The sequence below is a fragment of the Balaenoptera acutorostrata genome, chromosome 10, assembly GCF_949987535.1.
Source record: "Balaenoptera acutorostrata chromosome 10, mBalAcu1.1, whole genome shotgun sequence".
NCBI classification, from domain to species: domain Eukaryota; kingdom Metazoa; phylum Chordata; class Mammalia; order Artiodactyla; family Balaenopteridae; genus Balaenoptera; species Balaenoptera acutorostrata.
In genome coordinates this window covers 96,946,803-96,973,239 of record NC_080073.1, presented here as the reverse complement: position 1 = coordinate 96,973,239, position 26,437 = coordinate 96,946,803, and the positions used below count along the sequence as shown (strand labels likewise).

Below are 26,437 nucleotides of genomic sequence, written 5' to 3'. Positions count from 1 at the left end.
TGAGAATTTCACATGCATTACTTCGGTTTGCTCTAACAACTTTAATAAGGTAGGTATTATAGTGATCTGATTTTATGATCTGAGGCACAGAAATGTTAAGTAACTTGCATAAGGTCACACAGCCAAGCCAGGAGATAAACCTAGGCAACTAAAGAACCCATATTGACCACTGTTATACTGCCTCTGTATGTGCTTAATAAATATTTACTAAATTTATGAATGAATAATGCCAAATGTTTCAAAGTGACTTAATTCTAGAATGTGATCCTATCATTAGGTACCCTTTTCTTAAACAGCACCTCACATTTTAAAAACAGCTTCCTTACTCAAAAGAAAATTTCAATGTAAATACTTGTGAAAATCTAATAGGAAAAAAATGGCATCACATCACCTATGATCTTCTCATCTCCTAAAATAAAATTTCTTCTCTGCAATAAAGTTTGAAAACTGTAAAAAGATTAATTTTGGTTTTAAAAATGTCGTCTTTTGCATTTTTGAACCAAAGGTCATACCTAAAAGCAGATTTCTCCTGGTTTACTTTTTTTTTTTTTTTTTTAATTTTTTTATTATTTATTTATTTATTTATTTATTTATTTTTGACTGTGTTGGGTCTTCGTTTCTGTGCGGGGGCTTTCTCTAGTTGCGGCGAGCGGGGGCCACTCTTCATCACAGTGCGCGGGCCTCTCACTATCGTGGCCTCTCTTGTTGCGGAGCACAGGCTCCAGACGCGCAGGCTCAGTAGTTGTGGCTCATGGGCCCAGCCGCTCCACGGCATGTGGGATCCTCCCAGACCAGGGCTCGAACCCGTGTCCCCTGCATCGGCAGGCAGATTCTCAACCACTGCGCCACCAGGGAAGCCCCTGGTTTACTTTAAGATCGCAAGTATCTTAAGCAGCCAAGCCAATGAAGACTATGCCAGTGAACTGCTTTGTCAGAGCTGAGCACTAACAACAAATACACTAAAATGGCTGTATCCTTCTGGAAACCAGTTTGCCACAGCAATCAAATCACAAATACATATAATCTGCATGGCGACCTTTATCAACATTCTTGTACCAAAAAGAACGTAAGAATCTTTGTGGACTTGTGACAGCCTTTAAGTTAGATAGCACAGGACTTCAGAATCAATATTAATAATAATAAGGAAAAGTTTTAAGCCGAATATAAATATGAAGAAGACAGTAACTTTATATAAGGAGTATGTTGAGACACTAAAAAAAAAAAAAAAAAAAATGACTATTACCAATGTAGCCAAAAATGTAGAATTTTCTACTATGAAATTACAGAATAGTTTTTGTATTATATTAAAGAACATTTACTATATGTCTAAACATACTATCTGCAGCTTAATTTTTAAATACTATTTATAAGCAAACTGAATTTTCTGCCTTCTGGAGTTACTTAGTTTTTGCCTTTTTTCACTTTACCTCATCAGAAATAATTTGCCATGAATCAAAGATGTTTCAAACAGTAAAATAATGTGAAACTCTTTTACTTCTAAAGCATCAGTTTTGCTATCCTTTATACTTTCTTTAATACAAAACAAAAACAACTTCTAAGAAAAGGGAGCGTAACAATTATACACAATTTTCAATCTGAAGTATTATGCGTATTCAACTAAAACCCCTGATTTCCTATTAGTCTTACAATGGATAGATTTCCTCATGTTTTCCTTAATCTACTTATTTGCCACCTGTCTTTTAGAAGTTTTGCTGTTATTTGCTCATTTTAATTCTGCTCCCTTTTGCAGAACTAACTTGTAGTCACCATCCTTTATCAATCTTTGTTAGTTGGTCTGATTTTTCAGTATGTCAATGCCCTTCATTTGGTTGGGGGCATCAAGCTTTTTCTCGCTTTGTCGTTACCCCCATACTATACTAAAAACTGACAGCTCTTTTTTCTAAGCACCTGTTACCTAGAGAACTGGATCATACTGTGACAGGCTTTATTCAAAGCAAAGCAGAAAACACTTAGCATTTCTACTACTAGTACGAGGTTATTTCTACTTAGTCCTATATATGTGATACAATGTGGCCTTCACTGTAAAAAAAATCAGGGTTTTTAGTTGAATATGTGTCCATTATACTTCGGATTTAAATTGTCACCATTTCCTCAGCTTCCACCTAGAAGGAGCAAAGAAATAATTTCCAGAGGCATCTACTCATAAAGGAGAATTACACAAAAATATTACTACCATGATGTAAGTACAATAATCATAACATCTGGTTATTTAACATGCAATTCATTATCTTAGTACCTAAACTATGTCCGTTCTTGGTGTAGAAGCAGGTATTGTTGATAAGGTTAACACAGCAGCCAATGACATCACCAGTCGTAAAAGTTGGTCCATAAGGTTGTCCCGTTCCAGAAGAACAAAATGAATGTCCATCATCACCATGATAACCATATGAATGTTTATCCCAGCCTAAAGAGAAAGTTCCAGTATATTTACAGTGAAAAGTAAGGTTCCTCTATACTAGAGCTATTCACTAAGATTATAACAAGCTAAGCAAGAACAGTACAACAGATAGTACAAAGATAAAATTCCCAAAAGTACATTTAAATTCTCAACAATTACAGTACATAATTTCTATATAAAACACTGCTTACCACATTAAGGAAAATAAATCCGCCACACAGAATGCTAAAATATATCTTAAACAGAGAGGACTCCTACCAGAAAATGCAAACAAACATAGCAAGACACATTTTCCATGCATATTTCCTTTGCTAATAGACCAAAGGAATTTTGCTTTGATTGAGTTTAAGCACACACACACAAATACACACACACACACACACTTTAATATAACAAAAGATTTTTCTTTCAATTTTCAAAAAATTTCCTCCAAGGTTAATTTTTAACATTAGTAAATAGAATACCAGAAAATATAATCGAAGAATCACTTCCATATGATTAATGGTTTTAGGAAACAGTTCTCCTATCTCAATTCACACCTTTCTTAGTTTACTTTTAATATCAGCCTACATTCCCAGAATATTAAAACAACTAAAAATGGTTTAAAAGCTAGGAATGTGTTGGGTAGGAAACAGAACCAACCACATTAAAACATTTAAAGTAGTTGACATGACTATGTACTGGAAGTTAAAAATACCAACAAACAAAACAAAAACAAGCAAAACAAAACAAAACAAAACAATGCATGGTATACTTGTTATGTTTTGCAAAATAGCATAAAATTTATTAAAACCATTCAGCTCGACTTTGAACTCATAAGTGATTAAAAATATAGAAGATTAATGTACTTAACTATCTCCAAGTTATTACTTGACATTTTTAGCCAGAGTTAGCCATAAGACTGTACTGTAATTCAATTACAAGTGTACCTGGTAGTCTATTCATGTTCACACCTTGAGCAGAAAGACCAATTCCCATGTAACTGTTTAAAAAAAAAAGGAAGGAAGGAAGGAAGAAAAGCTGGTTATTATAGTCATATATGTATAAATTACCAAACACTCTCAAACATTATTGAACCAAGCCCAAGATGAAACTCACAGGGTAGCTACAAAAAAGTTACTAGAATTCATGAAATAGCAAAAAGGGCAACATTAAGCAACAACAAAACCCAGATTTACAGTAAATTCCTGTAGCAATGATTCATAAATATACCCAAAGTATTATTAATACTTAAATACTCTAAAAACTATAAATATCTTTCCAACGTATCTACACAAATATTTAGAATTAAGACTTCTAACAAAAAGTATAGAGGGACTTGTGGAAGAAAAACGAAATACTAAGTAAGAAACAAATGTGTTTTCAAAAGGATACAGTAAAAATCTAGTTCCACACACATACACACACAAAGACATGGAGACGTACTGAAAAAATATCCAATTCATATAAAAACATCTGAAATACTTAACAGAATTATACTATAAAGTATGTGCTATGGGGTATCTATATATTGGTTTTCCAAAAGTATTTTGGCAAATTGACAATATGGACTTAAATATGAGACTCAATTATTAACTTATGAAACACCAGAACAAAATTATCTCCACAAAAGAAATACAAGAGGAAAAGGTAATTATTAAGGTATGCAATTTATTTTAAAAGCTTATAAAATATTAATCAAAACTGATAAAGACAGTTCAAAAGGGGGAAAGCAGAAAGAAATATATTTATAAGTATCGATGCAAAAAAGAAGAACTAAATAAAAAAGCAAACTGAATCCAATTTGTTAAAAGGCTAATTGTCAGTGATTGTATCAAGATTTAAAATGGTATTTGACAAATTTCAGCTACCACTCCTAATAAAAACTCAAATAAAAATAAAAGGAAACTACCTAAATATGACACACTTTTTTCCAAATCTAATACAGCAAGCAAGGCATTCAACAGTGAAAAACTGAAGTCATTTCCATTAAAATCAGGAACATTGAGATTCCTACAACTGTTAAACATTGTTTTGAAGGTTTTAGTTTAATAAAATAAGAAAATAGGAAGCTTAATAAGAGAACTAAATAACGAGTATAAATATTACAAGACATAAAATTATCTTAATTGTAGTAGCTCTGATTATATACATAGGAAACTATGGAACATACTAAAAGCTTTTAGAATTAACTAGTTATTTTGGAAAAATGACTGAATTTAAGAAAAACATTTTAACTTCTTTTCTAGTAATAACCAGCTAGAGAAAGGAAGTGGAATATATAGACATATCAGTCATAATAACTACAGAAACTATAAAACAGGAGTAAAGAGCTCAAGTAAAGCTCCAGAATGATACCTTAAAAGTGGTAAATAAATGAGTATTCTAGGTATCTGGATAACTTGACAGCATAAAAATAGCAATCTTTCTAAAATTAATATAAACATGTAATGAGGTTCACGATATACTCCAAATGAATATTTAAAACTAGAAAAAGTGATTTTAAAGTTCATGTGTAAAAACAGAATTTTGATCAAGACAAAATTTTAAAAAAATAACTTAGTGTTTGTCCTACTAGATATTAAAACTCAGACAATGGAATTCACAAGTACAATATTACTAACAAGAATAAGAGTCAAGTGACACAAGAATAACAAAACATTAAGAAACAGCATTTTGGATGTCTAGTCAAGACTCATACAAGTTGGTATTCTGACTCAGCCCCTTTGTTCCAAATACAGTATACAACGTAATTACTTATTTTTTAAAAAAGTAGTAAGTCACAAGATAACCTGAGCAGGGGTACAGCTCTGGCCCTGCAAAGCTCTGGGTCCTTGAGCACGCGTTAATGGGTAGGAGTTTCTCCTGAGGAAACAAAGACTAAAGAGGCTCCACGAGGGGATCATTAGCTATGCTCACTGCTTAAAGCCAACAGCTGGAATAGGCTTCCCCTCCTGAAGGGGAAGAAAACCCTGATACCACCTGCTGCCTTGGCTAAAATTCATTTGACATTGTTGCCTAGCTGAAGGGAAGGGGGAAGGAATAGCCTCTTAACTAAGATCTGAACAAAGTTACTGAATGGATCTCTGATTGAATCTGCAATACTCCCAATACCACTTTGAACAAAGAAGCTGGATACTCTAATGTAGACCTGGTGTTAGATTGGGGACCCAGGAGTTAGAAAGCAACTATAAAGTATAATAAAGGGAAAACAAGTATAGACCTAGATAAACAAAATGGAGAAAAATGTTAAACTTTCTAATTAAAGTGAGGCCACAAAAACAAAATTCTAAAATATACCAAATATATATATAAGACCAACAAAATACACAACTGGAACATGAATTCATTCTAGATGACATCAATCAATGGAGAGTATGACAAAAAAAATTTTTTTAATACATTTAGGATTATGTTAAAAAAAAAAAAAAGGAATCACCATCACTAAAAAATACAGTGGAGCACCAATACTTACTGAGATAATTTAGCTAGTGATTGTCCACAACTGAAAAGTATGTTGGTAAGTTGAAAGTGCACACCACAAACAGAGAAAGATAAAAATAAATTCACAAACACATCACAGACTATCAATGCAAACAAAATCCTAAAGGCTTCCAAAAAGAAAGGCAGATAACCTCAGAAGGAATGACGATTAATATGACAGCTGACTTCTCCCCAGCAACAGCTGATGACTGTAAACAATGGCACGAAGTACTGACAGTAAAGAACTGTCAACCTAGAACTTAATTCCCAGGTAAAGCATCATCCAAGAATGAGGGCAAAATAAGATATTTTATGGCATAATAAAGCTAACACTTTACTATCCACAAATGTTCACAAAAGAACTATATGAGAATAGACTTTAGGAGGAAGACAAGTGAAAACAGAAGGAATGCATGGGACAAAGAAATGACCACTAGAAAAGAAAATGATAAAATGTAATTAAAATTAATTACTGAAAAAAATGCTATTAATAATTTTAAAAATCTATAATCCAGTTATAATGTGCTAGAATACAATTCAAAATTACTTGACATATAAAGACATAGTAAAACATGACCCATATTCAAGAGAAAAGACAAACAAGAGAATGACCCTGAGAGCCTCAAGTCATTGGAATTAACAGCTAAAGTATTTAAGGCAGCTGCTGTTACTATATGCTCAAGGATGTAAAGGGAAATATGCTTGTAATGAATGAAATAGGAAATTTCAACAAAGAAAAAGAAACAATAAAAAAAATGAAATTCTGGAGCTGAAATATATTTGAAATAAATATTTACTAATGTACCTAATGGCACATTGGAAATGGCAAAATGAGTAAGTAAACAATGACAGAACTGATCTGAAGAACAGAGAAAAAATACTGATGGAATAAAAAGAGAGTCCCTTGGGCAGTAGCAAAAGGTCTAACATACATGTAACCGAAGTCCCACAAGGAGAAAGAGAATGGAACAAAAAAATTGAGAAAAATTCCCCAAATTGGGCAAAAGAAAAAAATTTACACATTTAAAAAGCATAGAAACCTCAGCAGGTTAAGTACAAAGAAAAGCACACATAGGCACAAATCACAGTCAAACAGCTAAAAACTAAGAATGGAGAGAAAATACTGAAAGCAGCCAGAAAAATATGATGCATTACTTTCAATAGGAACACTAAGCTGAATATCTACTGACTTCTCAGAAGAAAATATGAAGGCCAAAAGACGGCTGAACAAAATATTTACAAGAGCCGAAAAGGGGAAGGGGAACCCATGCCAACGCAGGGTGTTATATTAAGGAAATATCCTGCAAGAATGAAAGCGACATAAAAACATTTCTCAGGTAAGAGAAAAAGAATGTGTTGCCAGCACACCTGCACGAAGAAAAACACTAAAGAAAACCTGCCAAACTGAAAGGCATCAGATAGATCCATGACATATAGGCAGATAGATAGAAAGGCATACCAGCTGTAACATATACAGGTACCTCAGAGAGACGCCTGGACGTTCAGGGAGGGAAGACGGGCACCGCAAATGGCACACACGTGGGCACGCAACAAAAGACTGTTTTCACTCTTAATTTCCTTAAAAACATGTATGACTCCTTACAGCAAAAATAACATGCACTGCCCAGTTCGTAATATAAGTAGATGTAATACATATGGGTAACTACAGCAAAAAGTACAGGAAAAGGCAGTAAATGGACGTATCTGGTTGCAAGTTTGTGTACTTTATGTGAAATAGTAAAACATTAATTCTTAGTAAGTTATGAAAATAGTGATATATACTAAAATCTTTAGAGTAGCCACTAAAAAACTACAGATATATTAGTTAAAAAGCCAATAGGTAAATTAAGACAGAATTCTAGCAATGTATCAAAATGATAATATATCAAGACCAGGTGGTGTTAATCCAGGAACACAACACTGGTTTAACATTCAAAACACCAATCAATATATTTCATCAAATTAGGAGAAAACTCTTATGATCATTTAAATAGTTGTAGAAAAACATTTGACAAAAGTCAACACCTATTCACAATAAAAACTCTCAGCAAACCAGAAATACGAGGGAACGTCATCAACCTACATTTAAAAAAAACCTACAGCTAGCATTCGTAATAGTGAAATATTGAAAGCTATTCCCATGAGATCAAGAACAAGGTAAGAATGCCAGCTCTCGTCATTTCTATTCAACACTGTACTGAAAACCCTAAGCATTTCAATAAGGCAATAAAGAGAAATAAAAGGCATAAATAAAAAAGGAAGAAATAACTTGCCCAATGTCACACAGCTAATAAGTTGCAGAACTTATTGGGCAAGTTACTCATCTGAACAATGTGCCGATAATAACGGTAACTACCTCACTGGCTTGTTGTGAGGGCTAAGTATATTTGCAAATGCAAGGAACTCAGAGGTGTGCCAAATTTATAACAAGAACTGTGTCACTGTGACTGTTAGCATTTTATTCTCTGTGCCCAGTGGAGGCCTGGCACATAGAAGGTGCTCAATGCACAGTTTTGAAGGAATGAATAAATGAATGATTAGTTTGACTAAAAAAAAAATCTCATAAAGTAATGGTATGACATATTTTTAGAGTTTAACATAGCTTGCTTATTTATTTATCTATTGAGCTGCATTGGGTCTTCGTTGCTGTGCGCGGGCTTTCTCTAACCGCGGCAAGTGGGGGCTACGCTTCGTTGCGGTGCGCGGGCTTCTCATTGCGGTGGCTTCTCTTGTTGCGTAGCACTGGCCCTAGAGCACGTGGGTGTCAGCAGTTGTGGCGCGCGGGTTCAGTAGTTGTGGCGCGCAGGCTCGGTAGTTGTAGTGCACGGGCTTAGTTGCTCCAAAGCATGTAGGATCTTCCTGGGTCAGGGATCGAACCCGTGTCCCCTGAACTGGCAGGCGGATTCTCAACCACCGTGCCACCAGGGAAGTCCCAACATAGCTTATTGTTAAAATTGAATACAGACATATAAATATACTCATCTAATAAAAACATCCTATTTGGGGAAAAAAAGGAAGAAATAAATCTTACTTTACTTGTAGATAACATTAATTTAACAAGAGATAATCTTTAAAAAACATAAAATAATCAGAATAAGTGAATTTAACATGGCTGCAGGATACAAAGTTATTGTATAAAAAAATCTATTGTATTTGTATATACTGGCAGTAAACACTAAGAAGATAACATTTAAAAAACAATTATGTATACAATAGCACTAGAAAGCATAAAACATTTAAGAACTGAACAAAAGTCGTGTAGAATTTCTCTGCTGAAAATTACCAAACATTGACGGGGGGAGTTAAAGAAGATGTAAATAAACGGAGAGATATATCACATTCACAGACTAGAAGACTCAATACTATTAAGGCTGCAATTCTCTCCAAATTGATCTCTAGAGTCAATGCGATCCGTATTATACTCACGCTAGGAGGCTTTTCTAAAAACTGACAGGCTGATGCTAACGTTTATACAGAAATAAACAGGATCTAAAATATCCAAAGAAAGTTTGAAGAAGAATACAGATGTGGGACTTACACCATCTGACCTCAAGATTTACCATAAACCTGAGTAAGCAAGACAGTATGGTACCAGAATTAAGGATCAACAAATAAATCAATGGAATGGATTCAGAAAGAGCTCAAAAAGAGATCCACACTTATACAATCATTTAATATTTTACAAGGGTGCCAAAACAATCCAAAAGAGTAAGTAAAGTTTTTCTAACAAACAGTGATAGAACTGATACCCATTTGGAGAAGTAAACATTAATCTCTACCTCACACAATATATAAAATTCAACTGAAGACAGATCATAGTCCTAAACACGAAAGTTAAAACTATAAAGCTTCTAAAAGAAAACATGTAAAAATATCTTAATGACTTGGGGATAAAGCAAATACCTATCAGGACACAGAAAGCAAGAACCATAAAATAACCAACTCATAAATCAGACATCAGCAAAATTAAAATCTTCTGCTCAAAAGACATAAGACTATCCATTTTTTATAAATGGACAAAAAATCTGAATAGACACTTCACAAAATAATACTGCAAATAACCAAGAAGCACATGAAACTGCTACACAGCATTAGTCAGTCACTAGAGAAACACAAATTAGAACCACACTGAGATACCACCATGCACCCAGAACGGTTAAAATGTAAGACTGGCCACACCAGTACTGCCACAGATTTGGCAAAGTAAGAGCTTTCATACACTGCTGGTGGGAATGTAAAACGGGACAACTCCTTTGGAACCGTGGCTGGCAGTGTCTCAAAAGACTGAACATGTACTTACCCCAAGACCCAGCAATTCCACTCAAAAGAGAAATGAAGGCACTATGTGCACCTAGAGACTTGTACAAATACGTTCATAAGAGCTCTTCACAATGGAGGAAAAACTGAAACAGCCTAGGTACCTATCAACAAATGAATGGATACACAAACTGTCGTATGTTCTACTCAGAAATAAAATGGAAAATGAATTACCGACATACACAACATGGATGATCTAAAAAATGTTACCCTGAATCCAAGAAATCTTACTAAGATTTCTTATATGATTCTTTTTACAGACATACCTCATTCTACTGAGCTTCACAGACGCTGTGTTTTTTTACAAAGTGAAGGTCTGTGGCAGCCCTGCACCGAGCAAGTCCATCAGCACCAATTTTCCAAGAGCATTTGCTCACTGCATGTCTCTGTCACATTTTAGTAATTCTTATAATATTTCAAACTTTTTCATTATTATTAGCGTTTTTTAGCAATAAAGTATTTAATGTAAATACTTTTTCTGACATAATGCTATTGCACAATTAACAGACTACAGTATAATGTAAACATAATTTATATGCACTGGGAAACCAAAAAATTCATGTGACTCACTTTCTTGTATTTGCTTTATTGTGGTGGTCTGAAACTGAACCTGCAATTTCTCCATGGCATGCCTGTATATGAAGTTCCGAACAGACAAGATGAAAATAACAGTCACCTCTGAGAGAGTGAGGACAGGGCCTAACTGGGAAAGCGTATGAGGGAACACTTCTAAGGATGATGGTATACTTCTATGTTTTGATGGGAGCTTGCATTTCACAGGTGTATGCATCTGCAAAACTCATCAAATGGTATACTTCAGACTTCACTGTATGTAACTTTTATGATGATTAAAAAAAAACAATAAGCAAGTATCAAATTCTAGTTAGTGATATGCATGGTGTAGTATTTAGGAGTTAAGTCTACTTACTTCGAAATGCATCAAAAAATAAGATGGATCACTGGGTGGACAGAGGAATGGGCAGATATGGGATAGAGCAATTACCGTCAGTTCTACCACAGCATGACATTTGAGTTCCTTAAAATCACTGCACTATACAACACCATGCAATAAAAACCACAGAGCTTATGGGGGAAGTGGGGTTAAGAGCAAAACAGTCAAAAACTTCATTAGTAACATATTTTAAAAAAGTATAAGAATCCAATAAAAACCACCAAAATTCAATAAAAATGGTTTTACACAGGTTGAATTGTCAAGAAATACATAAACACTACAATAAATATGGTACCTTACACTGAAAAAGACCTGACGTTTACTTGGGGAAGTAGGTGAAGCAGGGCTGCAGCTTGTGAGTTACTGTGAAGCGGTGGGAGGGGTTGACAGGGGAAATATGCAACGTCAGATGTGGACGGGTGTGGCCCCCAGCAAACAGTGAAGCAAGAAAGCTGGCAGGTGCTCGAGGTGTTGCACGACGTACCGAAACACGCTCAAACTCAGTAGCAGTGAGGGAGTGGAAAGATCTGACGGGCAAGAAACTTACTGTGGTATTATGTGCAGTAAGTCCCCTACATATGAACCTTCAAGTTGCGAACTTTCAAAGATGCCAATGTGCGTTCGCATGTCCAGTCACGTAAGTTAGTTCACGTGTCTGGTGTACACTGTCATGTGAGTGCATCCTCTATGAGTGGTTGAGCTTTTGGTACTTTACTGTACAGTACTGTACAGAGTACAGTATCTTCATTTCAAGCCCAGGATGTCCGGAAGCAAGCGTAAAAGCAGTGGTGATGTAGCTGGTACTGCTAAGAAGTGCCAAGTGAGAACAATGGAAACAAAAGTGAAAACAATTGAGAGAGTGGAAAGAGGCGAAAAGATGGGAGACATCACTCGTTCTTATAACATGAATCGTTCAACCATCAGCACGATTCTGAAGAATAAGGACAAGATCATGGAACACGTGAAGTCTGCTGTGCCGATGATGTCGACAATAGTACCGAAGAAGTGTGGGAAAGTGATGGAGGAGATGGAGAAACTTGTGTGGATGCAGGATCAGCATCAGTGTCGAGCTGCTCAGCTTAGTGCTGATCCAAGAGGAAGCTAAAAGCCTCTGTGAAGACCTGAAGAAGAAACACGGCCAAGAATCAGAGGGCGCATCTGTTAATGCCAGCCACGGCTGGTTTCTCTGGTTCAAGGCTAGAGCCAGCCTTCACAAGGTAAAAGTAAGTGGCGAGGCAGCAAGAGCAGATACGGTAGCTGCCCAGGAATTTCCTGAAACGCTTCAAGAAATTATTGATGAAGGCTGGTATTTACCCGAGCAGGTTTTTAATGTGGATGAGACAGGACTGTACTGGAAAAGGATGCCAGACCGAAGTTACATCAGTAAGGAGGAAAATTTGATGCCAGGTTATATATAAAGCAGCAAAGGTTAGGCTAACTCAGCTGTTTGGTGGCAATGTTTCAGGTGATATGAAGCTGAAGCCTCTCTTAGTTTATCATTCAGAGAACCCAAGAGCCCTTAAAAACATAGCCAAGGGCTCTCTCTTCCTGGTGTGTGGAAGAGTAACCCCAAAGCCTGTGTTACAAAGGCCATTTTCCAGGACTGGTTTTTCCACCACTTTAGCCCAGAGGTAGAGAAATACTGCTTGGAGGAGGACGTCCCATTAAACATTCTTTTGCTGCTCCACAGTGCTCCGGGCCACCCTCCCACTCATGGGACAACTTTCATCCCAATGTCAAAGTAGTGCGTCTGCCACTGAATACTGTGTCGCTCATCCAACCTATGGACCACGGAGTTACAGTGACTTTCAGGAAGTATTATTTACGTCACACTTTTCGTCAGACAGTAAAGGCGAGTGACTAATCAGGAACAACCTTGTGACAATTTTGGAAGGACTAGAACATCTACAAGGCCATAAAAAACACTGACTTTGCTTGGCGTGAGGTTATGGCCATCACCCTGAATGGGGTTTGGAAGAACCTTTGCCACCAGTGTGTTCACAATTTTCGTGGATTTGAGAAGGTGGATGAGGAGTCCAAAGAGGTCTTCAGCAACCAAGTGATGCTCAGCAAGAAGCTGGAGCTAGATCTGCAAGAGGACGACTTCACTGAACTCCTTGCTGTGCAACACAAGGAGCTTACTAATGAAGACCTGATGGAACTGGAGGCCCAGAGAAAGGACGAAGAGAGACAAGAGGAAGAAAAAGTAACTGAAAAACCAAAGAGATTCACAATGCAGGAAATGGCAAGGGGGTTTTCTTTATTTGAGGAGGCACTGTTAGTTTTTGAGGCACAGGACCCAAACATAGAACAGTACATGAAGGTACCGTTCACAAAGCAGCCGTTCAGAATGTAATCAAGTGCTACCGTGTCATCTATGATGAGAAAAAAAGAGCTACTACCCAGACAACACTGGATCGTTTTTTCAAAAGGGTAGATAAAATTGAATCCAGCAAGGAACCAGAACCTGTGCCATCAACGTCAGGCGTGAGTGAAACTGCAGCTTGCACTCCATCTCCTATTGCTGATGATCCTTCAGCTCTACCATCTCCCACCTCCTTTCCCCCCTCCAGTCAGTAACCCTTCTTGCCTGTTCACTCGATGCCAGCCCCTGTATGCCAGCTGCTGTACTGTACTACTGTACTTTTCAAGGTACTGTACTGTAAGATTAAAAACGTTTTATTTTTTGTTTTTTATGTATTATTTGTGTGAAAAGTATTATAAACCTATTACAGTATGGTACTATATAGCCAGCCGACTGTGCTAGCTGGGCACCTAGGCTAACTTTGTTGGACTTATGAACAAACTGGACTTACAAATGCACTCTCGGAATGGAACTCATTCATATGTAGGGGACTTATTGTGTTTAGAAAGGGAAATGGACATTAAGTTTTTTAGATCAATATATCAATACAAATAATTTCAAATTATACATTATTAGCATTGTTAATAATAGTGTGCCAAATATCAAAGAACAGAGACCAAGAGGACTAGTTTAGTTTAATTCCTATTATAGATAGATTTAAGTTTACTAACTTGTTATTTGTCCTATCTGTTCTTTCCATTCGTCCTTTTCTGTGTTCTTTGTATTTTTGTATTTTATGACCTTTGTTAGCTTTTTGCTATATATTTTGGCATTGTATTAATGAGTACCACATAAGTTTAAAAAACTGCACGTTTAATATGTCATATTCTTGATTGAATTAGTATATTTATCAAATGCTGGCAATGCAACACACAACTTTTAAAAACCTTTTTACCTCTTCCCACATGTTCTGATACTGTGGTCATGTTTTGCTTCATTATATGTCACAAACTCCACAAAAGCAAGTTACTATTATTGCTTTATATAACTAATGCTATGTAACCCCGAAAGATCAACAACAGACTTCTCATGAGAAACCATGGAAGCCTGAAAGCAGTGGGATAATATATTGCAACTGCTGAAAGAAAAAAAATATAAACCAAGAATTCTATATCCACTAAAACTATATTTCAAAAGAGAAATTAAGACGTTCCTAAATAACAAAAACAGAGGATCTGTCACTAGCAGACCTGCGCTATAAGAAATAAGGTGGAAAAGAAACTAGTCAGTTACTCAAATGTATACAAAGAAATAAAGAACATCAGTAAAGATAAGTGCATAGGTAAGCATAAAAGGCAGTGTAAGTGTATTTTTCTTTGTAACTCTTTTCTTCTCCTATCTAACTTAAAAGACATAAAGCAATAATTATAACTCTCTGGGCCTAAACTGTATAAAGATATAATTTATGACAATAATTGCAAAAAGGAGAGGGGAGACAATGAAAATATTATGAAGCTAGGTTTAACACACTGTTGGAATTAAGTTGATATTAATCCAATTTATATTGTTTTGAGTTAGGATATTATATGAGTAATCTTCCAGAGCAACCATTAAGAAAATAACTCAAAAACTACAGAAAAGAAACCACAATAAACTTATTAAAAGGTACACTAAAAAGTCTACTTCAAACAAAAGAAAGCAACAGAAGAACAGAAAAACAAAAAGACATGAGACCAAAATAGCAGACGTAAGTCCTCCCTTATCAGTAATTGCCATAACTGCAAATGGATAAAATCATTCAAAGGCAGAGACTCACAGAACACATTTTTCTTTTTTTAAAGATCCAAAGAGATGTTGTCTACAGAGACATTTCAGATTTGAACACACAAATAGGTTGAAATTAAAAGGAAGGAAAAAGAAATACTATGCAAACAGTAATCAAATGAGAGCTGAAATAGCTATACTTGCATCAGACAAAATAGACTTTAAGACAAAATTTGTTACTAGAAACAAAACAATATATTTATCATTTATTATGATAAAAAGGGTCAATACATCAAGAAGACATAAAAATTATATACAAATATGAACCTAACAACAGAGCCCTAAAATATTTAAAGCAAAAACCCACAGAATTAGGGAGAAATACACAATTCATGATAATGGTTGGAGACTTCAATAACCTACTTTCAATAATGGATGCAACAACTGACAGGAAATCAACAAGAAATGTAAAACCCGAATATAACTATAAATCAACCAGAACTAACAGTCGTTTACAGAACACTCCACCAACCATGGTAGAATACACATGGTCCTCAAGTGCACACAGATTTTCCAAGACACATTAGGCCATAAAACAAGCCTCAACAAATTAAAAAAAAAAAAATTGAAATCATACATGGTATACTCTCCAACTACAAGAAAATTAAGTTAGAAATCACAAACAGAAGGAAATTTGGAATGTACACAAATATATGGATACTAAACATGCTCGTAAAAAACCAATACAAAAAGAAGAAATAATAGGGGAAATTTTAAAACAGAAATGAATGAGAATGAAAACACAATACACCAAAACTTATAAGATGTAGCTAAAGTAGTTCTTAGAGGGAAGTTTATAGCTGCAATTGCCTAAAATAAAAAAAGAAAGATCTCTAATGAATAATCCAACTCTCAACCTCAAGAGACTAGAAAAAGAACAACAAACTATTAAACCCAAAGCAAGCAACAGGAAGGAAATAATAAAGATTAGAGCAGAAATAAGAGACCAGAAAAACAACAGAATCAATCAGCCAAAAAATTGGTTCCACTAAGCAAGAAAAAAAGACTCAAATTATCAAAAATCAGAAATGAAAGAAAAAATATTAATACCAAACTAAAAAAGATTAAAAAATTAAAAGGATTATAAGAAAATACTATGAACTATATAGCAACAAATTATATAACCTACTTAAAAATGAACAAATTCCTAGAAAGTCATAAACTACCAAAACTGATAAGCAATCTTAATACTTCCCACAAAGAAAAGCCCATGCTCAGGTGGCTTCCCTGATGAATTCTACCAAACATATAGAGAAAAATGACCACCAATCCTTCTCAGACTCTTCTTCTCCCCAAAGTTAGAAACACTTCCTAACTAATTCTACAAGGCCAGTGTCACCCTGCTGCCAAAATCAGATAAAGATATCACAAGAAAACAACAGAAAAATATCCTTTAAGAACACGGACACACAAATCCTCAACAAATTACTAGTAAATGAAGCCCAGTAACGCACAAAAAGGACTATACATCATGACCAAGGGGAACTTATGCCAGGAATAAAAGGCTGGTTTAGAAACAAAATCAATGTAATATTAATATAATTAATATAATATTAATATAATAAAGGATAAAAACCACACGATCATCTCAACAGACACAGAAAAAGAGTTAGGCAAAATTCATCACCTTTCTTGATAAAGACACTCAACTAATTAGAAATAAAATGGAAACTCCCAACCTGATAAAGGGCACCTATGAAAAAAAAAATCTGTAGCTAACATCAGACTTAATGGTAAGAAACTGCTTTTCCCTTAAAATCATGAACAAGAAAAAGATACCCTCTTTTATCACTTCTTTTCAACATGGTACTTGAGGTTCTAGCTTGGGCAGTAAGGCATGAAAAATAAAAGACACCAGCTTGTTAAGGAAGGAGTAAGCATCCTCTATTCACATACAACATAATTTTGTATATAAAAAATCCAAAAGAATCCTTACCAAAATACTATTAAAAATTAATAAACAAAATCAGCATGACTGCAGGATACAAGTTCAATATGAAAATCTAATTTTATTTCTACACATGAGCAATAAACAATTTAAAAATAAATTTAAGAAAACAATTTCATTTACAACAGAATCAAAAAGAATAAAATATCTACAAATAAACTTAACAAGACAGTACAAGACTTGAACACGAAAAACTACAAAACACTGTTGAAAGAAATTAAAGAACACCTAAATAAGTGGAAAGGCTACCATGTTTATGGATTGGAAGAATTAATACTGTTAAGATAGCAATATATATAAAAAAATAAAGATAAAAAGATAGCAATATTCCCCTAATTAATCTAGAGATTCAAGGCAGTCTCTATCAAAAGTCTAACTTGCCTTTCTGCAGGAAGTGACAAACTGATCCTGAAACTCCTATGGAAATGTAATAGGGCCCAGGAGAGCCAAAGCAATCTTGAAAAAGAAAAAAATTGGAGGACTCACAGTTCACAATTTTAAAACTCACTGTAAAGTTACAGTAATCAAGAGAGTATATTACTGGCTTAAGAACAGACATAAATATTAATGCAATGAAATTTAGAATCTAGAAATTATCCCTTACATTTATGATCAATTGATTTTGACAAGCTGGACAAGACAATTCAAAGGATGAGAAAATAGTTTTTACAACAAACTGTGCTGGAACAACTGGATATATCTATGCAAACCAAGGAAAGTGAATCAATACCCCACACCATATACAAAAATTAATTTAAAAATGGAATCAAAAACTAAGAGGGAGAGCTAAAACCACATACTCTTAGACAAAAACACTGGAGTAAATCTTCATGACCCTGGATCAGGCAATGGTTTCTCAGATATGACAGCAAAAGCACAAGCAATGAAAGAAAACTAAACGACTTCATAAAATTTTAAAACTTTTGTGCTTCAAAGGATACTGTCAAGGAAATTAAAAGACAAACCACAGAATAGGAGAAAATATATACAAATCTACATAGCTGATATGTGATTTCTATCCAGAACATATATACAATTTTTAGAACTCAACAATAAAAAGAAAACCCAACTAAAAAACTGGGCAAAGGATCTGAATAGACATTTCTCCAAAAAAGATATACAAATGACCAATAAGCACATGAAAAGATGCTCAATATCATTAGTCATTAGAAAATGCAAATCAAAACCACTATCACTTCACACACATTAGGATGGCTAAAATCAAGAAAATGTGTTGGCAAGGATGTGGAGAACTTAGAACTTTCATAGTTGGTGGCAATGTAAAATAGTGCACTCACTTTGGAAAACAGTTTAGCAGTTCCTTGAAATGGTAATCATAGTTTCCTTATGAACCATTAATTCAACTCCTAGGTATCTATTCAGGAGAAATGAAAACATATCCACTCAAAAAAATGTTACACAAATGTTCCTAACAGCATTCTTCCTAATAGCCAAAAAAGTGTTTCTACCTACTAATGAATGGATAAACAAATGTAATATGTTTACAATGGAATATTATTTGACCTCAAAAAGAAATGTGAGTACTGATAAATGCTACAGCATGAGGAACCTTGAAAACACTATACTAAGACAAACCAGAAACAAAAGATCACATATTATATGATTCCATTTATATAAAATGTGCAGTATAGGCAAATCCACAAAAACAAAATAGTTAAGTGGTTGCCTAGGACTGGGAAGAGTGGCTGCTAACAGATATAATAGGATTTCTTTTTCAGGTGATACGAATGTTCTAAAGTTAGACAGTGGTACGGGTTGCACAATTCTGTAAATATACTAAAAACTACCACACCATGCTTTTAAGGGTAAATTTTTAAGGGTATATGAATTATGTCTCCATAAAACTCTCATTAAAACATAAACAAGAGGACTTCTGGCTTCAGCTCCAATATGTAAAGAGACTGAAATTTGTCACTCCCTCACAACAGGAAAAAAAAAGGTGATCAAATTGAAAAGCAACCACTCCTCTTAGGTTCGTCAGAAAACTGAGTTCACAGGACAAAATGCCTCCAGGAAAATTGAAGAGACAAGTGAACACAGAGAATGAGAGCTTACCAGGAGTAGGAGTCTCTGGAGACTTTAACTGGTAGAAATACTTTTAAAGGTGAATGAATTGCTGGAGGCTGAGTGTGAACTAGCTTGAGCTTTAAACTTCTTAGGGTCCCGCTCTTAGGGTCCTGCTCTTAGAGAAGTTTCCACATACTCTTGAGTTTTACCTTCAGGAGCTCCACCATGTTATCATTAAACAAACAAACAAGCAAACAAACAAAACCCTTCCAGTTTTGTGCTGGGGAGAGGAAAAGTAACCATTTTGAGATATGCCCAGAGCAATCTGGTCTCTTTAACAAAGACCTGCCTTCAAGGGTAACTACTTTCCAGAGCCTTTTTGACCTAGAGGGAGGATAATTAGACAACTCCAGTACCAGCTAGCCTTCCCAATTGAAGTAAGGGGAGAAGGAAAAAAGGGTAAAACTCTTCCAAAGATCACAGCCCAGGAACTCTGGTCAACTACAACAACTACAACTGGTATTTAATCATAAGTTACAGAACACTTCTCTTCCCAGTACCTATCACCACATCAACAAGGCTCCAGTATAAAAACAAATTAGGGCTTCCCTGGTGGCGCAGTGGTTGACAATCTGCCTGCCAATGCAGGGGACGCGGGTTCGAGCCCTGGTCTGGGAAGATCCCACATGCCGCGGAGCAACTCGGCCCGTGAGCCACAATTACTGAGCCTGCGCGTCTGGAGCCTGTGCTCTGCAACAAGAGAGGCCGCGATAATGAGAGGCCCGCCCACCGCAATGAAGAGTGGCCCCCGCACCGCGATGAAGAGTGGCCCCTGCTTGCCACAACTAGAGAAAGCCCTCGCACAGAAACGAAGACCCAACACAGCCATAAATAAATAAATAAATAAATAAAAATTAAAAAAAAATTATTCATCCTTTAAAAAAAAAAAAAGGAAATAATACAAAGAAAAAACAAGAACTAGTAAAAATGGTTACCTATGGGGGGAAGATGAGGATGAAGTGAGCCTTCTGTGAAGTGCCTTCCTGTACAGTTTTAATTTGGGAACAATGTAAATGTTCAAATGTTTTATTTAATTAAAACATAAATCAAAAAGAAAAAAGCAATCCCTATAAACGGAAGATAAATTTAAATAAGTGAAACTAATATGTCAAGTTGGTGTAAAACTGTAAAAAAAAAAATCATACAGTATTCAATATTTTTAGTAATAATATTGGTGTGTTAATTTAGAAATGTACAGTAATGTTCTAGGACAAAGCAAATAAAAAATTATGTCAAAAGCATTAGAAACAAAGATTTTCAGAGTAAGAAAAAAGAGATACAAGTGTAAAATTAGAGAATTTAAATAAAACTGATTTGGAAACGCTGACTTTGAAATGCATTAAAAAATAAGATGTGTTCATGGATGGACAGATCTGCGATAAAGCAAATAGAGCGAAATCCTAACTCTAAAATCAAGGTGGCATGTGGCTGCTCACTGTATTAACTCTTCTTCATGCTTGAAAACGTTGGGGAGGAAAACTGCTGAGATTCCACAGCACCTCAATCACAGAGAAAGCAGCACTGGGATGAAGCACAGCTCCTCACCAGCCTGTGTTTCTGTTCCAAAACAGTTACTACTCTGTAATCATTTTAAACATCTCAGCCACTCCCCCTGAAAAACCTACCCAACTGCCAAATCATCCACAGAAAATCAAAAGGTCCAGGACTAACAGACCATGTCTCCTTATTTTGGAACATTTACTTCATATAAGTGATTCCAGAAGAAGGCAAACAGCAAGCACTCAGTGTATCTGAGATAAAAATAAATAGATTGGTTACAAACTTTTTCTGGTTCTGCAAAACTGAAATACGATTTCAAGTAATATATTCATTATGACAAAGCTATACAACCTTAACACTATATTGAAAGATTATGGGTATCTTCAAGACATCATTAAAATGGGATTTTTCTCTCTGAATTTTTAATTAAACTCATATTAAGTATAGGTAGTGGGACACATCAGCATAATATATTTTTTAAATCTCTTTTACGTGATTCACATACATCTTAAACCAATTTTTCTTTCTCGGACTAATGTTAAAATTTGTTTGAATAGAGGGAAAAAAAAAGGCAGGGAGAATATACCCCAAAATGTCAACTGTACTTTAGTATGGGTGGTAGGACTGCACATGCTTTTAAAAATAGTTATGCTTCTTTCTATTTCACAGGATCTGTTTGATTTTCCCTTTTGCATTAAGAATACATTACCTTACAGCTGGAGAAAAGGTTCTTAAAAAAATCCACATGCATTTACTGGGTATAAAATAAGTGATGGAGTAAGGGGCAAGGGTGATTTGGGATTTCAACTACAATGAAGATGGATAACCAACTCGAGAATAATTTAAGAAACGTGATGGTTATATATCTCTAGGGCACTTTTCCCACATTCACTGGGTACTTTGTTAAACAACATTTTCCTCACCAACAGAAATGTAGCTCTGAACCATCTCTGCTGGTTTCAAAATGTCGGTAAAAAAGTATCCAAAGGCTCACTTTGTTCACTCCATAAACACCAATACCTATACTCTGTACGAGGCACAGAGCTGGGGGTACGCAGAGGCAAAGCTGTTACCCCACCGCCTCCACTCAGGCACCTGTTTTGTGCCTGGCATTGTTCTATGCACTGAGGAGACAGTAGCAAACAACATCAACCAAAAATCCCTCCTGCTTCTCTTCATATAAGCTGTCTTTCACTGGTACATCCTACCTGGCATCTCCAGAAATCCCACCACACCTCTTCTTAAACCTCACTAGAAACAGCAACATACAAATTTCTCCATTTTGTCTGCTTTTACCCGCTCTTTACTGATTTCATTTCCTCCTTATCCAACCTGAACTAAAAAACTGTCCATTTAAACATTCCCTCACCAGTAACCTCAACTACTACAACTGCCCTTCTAACTTACCTAAACTATGATTTCCCATCCTGCATCAATCATACAATTCAACTTTCCTCCCCAACCAGCTGAGTACATACAGAAAAATTATTTTACATATGTAAACTGCTGTCACTACAAATTCATGGTTTAAAATCTCGCAGTTCTCAATACTTCTACTTCTCTGATCAATAAATATTTACTAAGTAACTATGTGTGGGCCAACATAGACTAAACTGTGAAAAAAGACAGAAGTCTGTGCTCTCGTGGAGCTGACACTCTAACAAGGAAGACAGATCTTACATAAATAATTATGAATATGACGAAATGCTATAAAGGGGGAGTAAAAGTGCTATGAAAGCAGGTAACAGAGGAGTCTAACCTACTTTGGAGGTGGAAAGGTTGTCAAGACAGGCTTCCCAAAGTAGAGATGTTTCTGTTCTAATCAATTCCATATTCCAGCCCACATTCCGAACTTATATTTAACCCCTCAACCCCACTCCCTCAGCAAAGGAACTAGCCTCCTCAACTTGCATTGGATTCCCTAGTGATTTCCTCTCCTCAATTTACACATATGACCAAGTTTCTCCTGCCCAAACGGAAGCTGGACTCATCTTTCTAGAGAGTAATTTGGCCAGTGCCTCATGCACCTTAAAAGTGTACATACTTTTTCTTTTGATCCAATAATTCTACTTAAAGAAATCTTTCCCAAAGAAATAGACACCATGCATAAAAATTATTTATAACAGTGAAAAGAGTTAGAAACAACTTAAATAAAACAAGAGAATAGCTATGGATGTGCCTTAATACACTTACAACAGACTATGTTGCAGCAAAAAAATAAAACAAAAAGAAAAAAGATGGTCAGAGCTTTTAATCTCATAGTAAAGCGCTTATACCTGTAACTAGGTTAAAAAATACACAGTAATAAATATGTCTTGGTAAATCAATAATAAAAACAGGATGTAAAAATATGTAAGAAGAGTACAGCTGTGTAATAAAAAGTGTACATATAAAAACTGGAAGGAAACAAGTTGAATTAATAGAATTTATACAAGATATAATTTTCTTCGTCCGATTTTCCTGAATGGATGGAGAAATACTGTTTCCCACAAGTGCAGCACAGCTAGGCAGTCCTCTGGCTCCACCACCTCCATCCCTTACCTCTAACTCTCTGATGCACTGCACTCACTCCCACCCCAACTTTAAGGAAATTGCCAGAACAAGGATTAACAACCTCCTAAGCGACAAACCAGCGGACACTTCAGTTCTCCTTTTAATTGACTTCCTTGGCTTCTAACACACAGTACTCTCTAGAATCTTCCTTCTAACTAGGACCATTCCTTCTCAGAATCCTTAGCTAGATTCTTCCCTCCTACATTTCCAGTAAATATGCTGTTTCAGATGTCCATTCTCAGACCTCTTCTTTTTTTACACCACACACTTGGGTGATCATATCAATCCTCATGGCTTCAACAAGTTACATTCTGATGACTCCAAAATACACCTAACAACTTTTCTCTCTCCTAAATCCCATTTATTTTCAGTCAAAGCCCCTACTATTAACTCATCATCTGGATGTCTCACAGCAGTTCAAACAATGCCCCCATCATCTGCAATTTCAAAGTTCCACTTCTCTCCAATATTTTTTATTATGTTCAGTCACAGCACCATCTATATAATCGACCGTCCCAGCCAGAACAGTGGAAGTCACCCTTCATTCTTTCCCTTTCAACAGCTACCCTTACCATTCCCACCTCCTAATCAAGTTTTTTCTTTTTCTTTAAAGTCCTAAATAGCTAATAAATCTGTCTACTTTCCTCGCTAACTCCACTACACAGATTAAGCCAATTCAAAATCATAATGGCCCAACTGGTCCTCTTGTGTCTCTCAGACCTCTCTTTTCTGTATCAGCGTAACCTCCCCAAAATGCAAATCCAATCGCTATCATTCCCTTTTAAAGCTAGTGCCTAAAAGATAAAGATTATCCGTTAGAAGTCCCTCCATGACCACCTCCAGACCCATTCATGCCACAAACCTTTGTGCTGCTTTCTCCATCAGCAACAGCGGCATCAAGGCCGTGCACCAGGCACTCTAACGGGTGCTTTAAGTGAACTATTTAATCTCATCCTATGAGGTTGGCACTGCTGTTTCCATTTTACAGAAAAGGAAACAAAGAGTTTGTCGAAAAGTACAAGGCCACAGAACTAGTAAGTGGCAAAGCCAATATTCAAATCTCCATCTTTCTTGTCCCAAAGTACTTCACTGTATTTCTTAGCAAAAGTAACTAAATCAGCTTCAAAAACAACTATTCATCTTTGAAAACTCTGCTCATAGAGTATCTCTGGAGGAATTCCTAGGAAATCAGTCTAAGGAGGGTAAATAGGTGGCTGAAGGACAGGGAAGTGAGAGAGACTTATGTTTAACGTTCTTCCTCTGCCATAACTGTATGCAAGCTTTCTAAAGGCTTCCTTGATTGCCACCCCATCTTCCAACAGAGTTGGTCACTTCCTCCACCATACTGCTTCTCTACTTTGTTCATATAGCTATTACTATACATTTTTTATGCTATATTTAATTATTTATTGACACGTTCATTTCTATTCTTACCTACAAACTTCTGGAGGGCAGAGGCCCTGTCCTGGCCAATCCCTCCTTGTAAACCCTAGGTTCCTAGCACAGTATCTGGTACATAATAGGTACCACCCAACAAGTTAAACTACCTCCTCCTCCTCTATTTTTTTAACCTCTATCACAATTCATCCCTAGGCAATAGCCTCATAGCCTAACTCCTATCTCTAGCCATCTTTCACACTGCCATAACACACTGCATCCCCTCCCCACCCAGTACTGTTTTCCTAAAACAGATACTGTATCACTGCCCTACTCAAAAAGACTGAAGGGGCTTCCTTGGTGGCACAGTGGTTTAGAGTCTGCCTGCCAATGCAGGGGACACAGGTTCGAGCCCTGGTCTGGGAAGATCCCACATGCCGCGGAGCAACTAAGCCCGTGAGCTACAACTACTGAGCCTGCGCGTCTGGAGCCTGTGCTCTGCAACAGGAGAGGCCGCGACAGTGAGAGGCCCAAGCACCGCGATGAAGAGTGGCCCCCGCTTACTGCAACTAGAGAAAGCCCTCGCACAGAAACGAAGACCCAACTCAGCCAAAAATAAATAAATTTTAAAAAGACTGAAGGCTCCCTACTACCTATAGAGCATTTGCCCTTAGAACTATCATCAAGGCTCTCTAATATGATTCCAATTCCACTCTTACTTCTGTAAACTCTTCACTATAAGCCCTCAAGTCTCCAGCAATACTGAGTCATCTACCTCAGCCAAAGACACCATACAGTTCCATTCCTCCCATGAGACAAGTCCAGCCATTTATCACAGTCTGGAATATTTTTCCCCAACGAAGTGTCTCAAATTTTTACTCATTTTCTAAGGCCTATCAAACACTACTTCCTTTATAAATCTATTTCCTTGAGCTAGAATTAATCATCATCTCCTCAGTTCTCCCATATACTCTCTCATTCTAAGTACTTAGTATATTATGTCTTAATCTAGAGTTATTTGCATACGTCTGCTCCCTGCTCTGCCCCACTGTACCCTCCAAATACTGAATTCAATATTCCTTGAGAACAAGAATGCACATTCAGTTCACTCAATGCATTTAATGAGTTTCTGCTAAGTGTCAGGTCCTCTACTAGAAACTATGGATAAGACAGAGATAAAATAATTTCTTATACTCGCTCAGCTGCTGACAATGCCAGATACACCATACCTGTTCAATATATATTCATTAAGTTAATAAATACATAGTTTATTTGATATCTTTGTTCACATTTTCCATCTGTGTTTCCACTTACTGCTTATCACCAATAGAAACTAGAAGGAAAGACCTTTTAAAGCCTTTTATAGCTAGATGGGAAGAAAGGCCTTTATTTCTCTTCCACTCCCCCAAGAAAGAATCCAGAAAGTCAGGAAGCATAGAAGGAATGTTCTATGCTTTTATTATCAGCAGAATTTACGAACAGAACAGAGACTGGATTACTTGCTGATTTCTCCTGAATCACACTGGCAGAATGGCATCAATATTTTGTTTGAAGAGCTAAAAATATCACACTCATAATAAATTATAATTCTAAAAATTTCCAAATAGAAATTTTATTATCTCTCACATTTATAATGAACTGTATCTCCATTGCCTCTATCAGTATACATAACTGAAAACCTGAATAAAATTC

At 36.0% G+C, this 26,437-nt stretch overlaps 1 protein-coding gene across 1 annotated transcript in view; it reads right to left on the bottom strand.

Annotated features, from left to right (window-relative positions):
* The window catches only part of RANBP9 (RAN binding protein 9), an 80,042-nt gene that overhangs the window by 33,364 nt on the left and 20,241 nt on the right, over positions 1 to 26,437 (bottom strand). Inside the window, exons 3-4 of the mRNA XM_007173965.2 lie at positions 3,349 to 3,401; positions 2,258 to 2,425 (exon numbers count right to left, since the gene is read on the bottom strand). Coding sequence (XP_007174027.2) covers positions 2,258 to 2,425; positions 3,349 to 3,401 — 221 coding nt within the window. The remainder of the gene's footprint in view (positions 1 to 2,257; positions 2,426 to 3,348; positions 3,402 to 26,437) is intronic.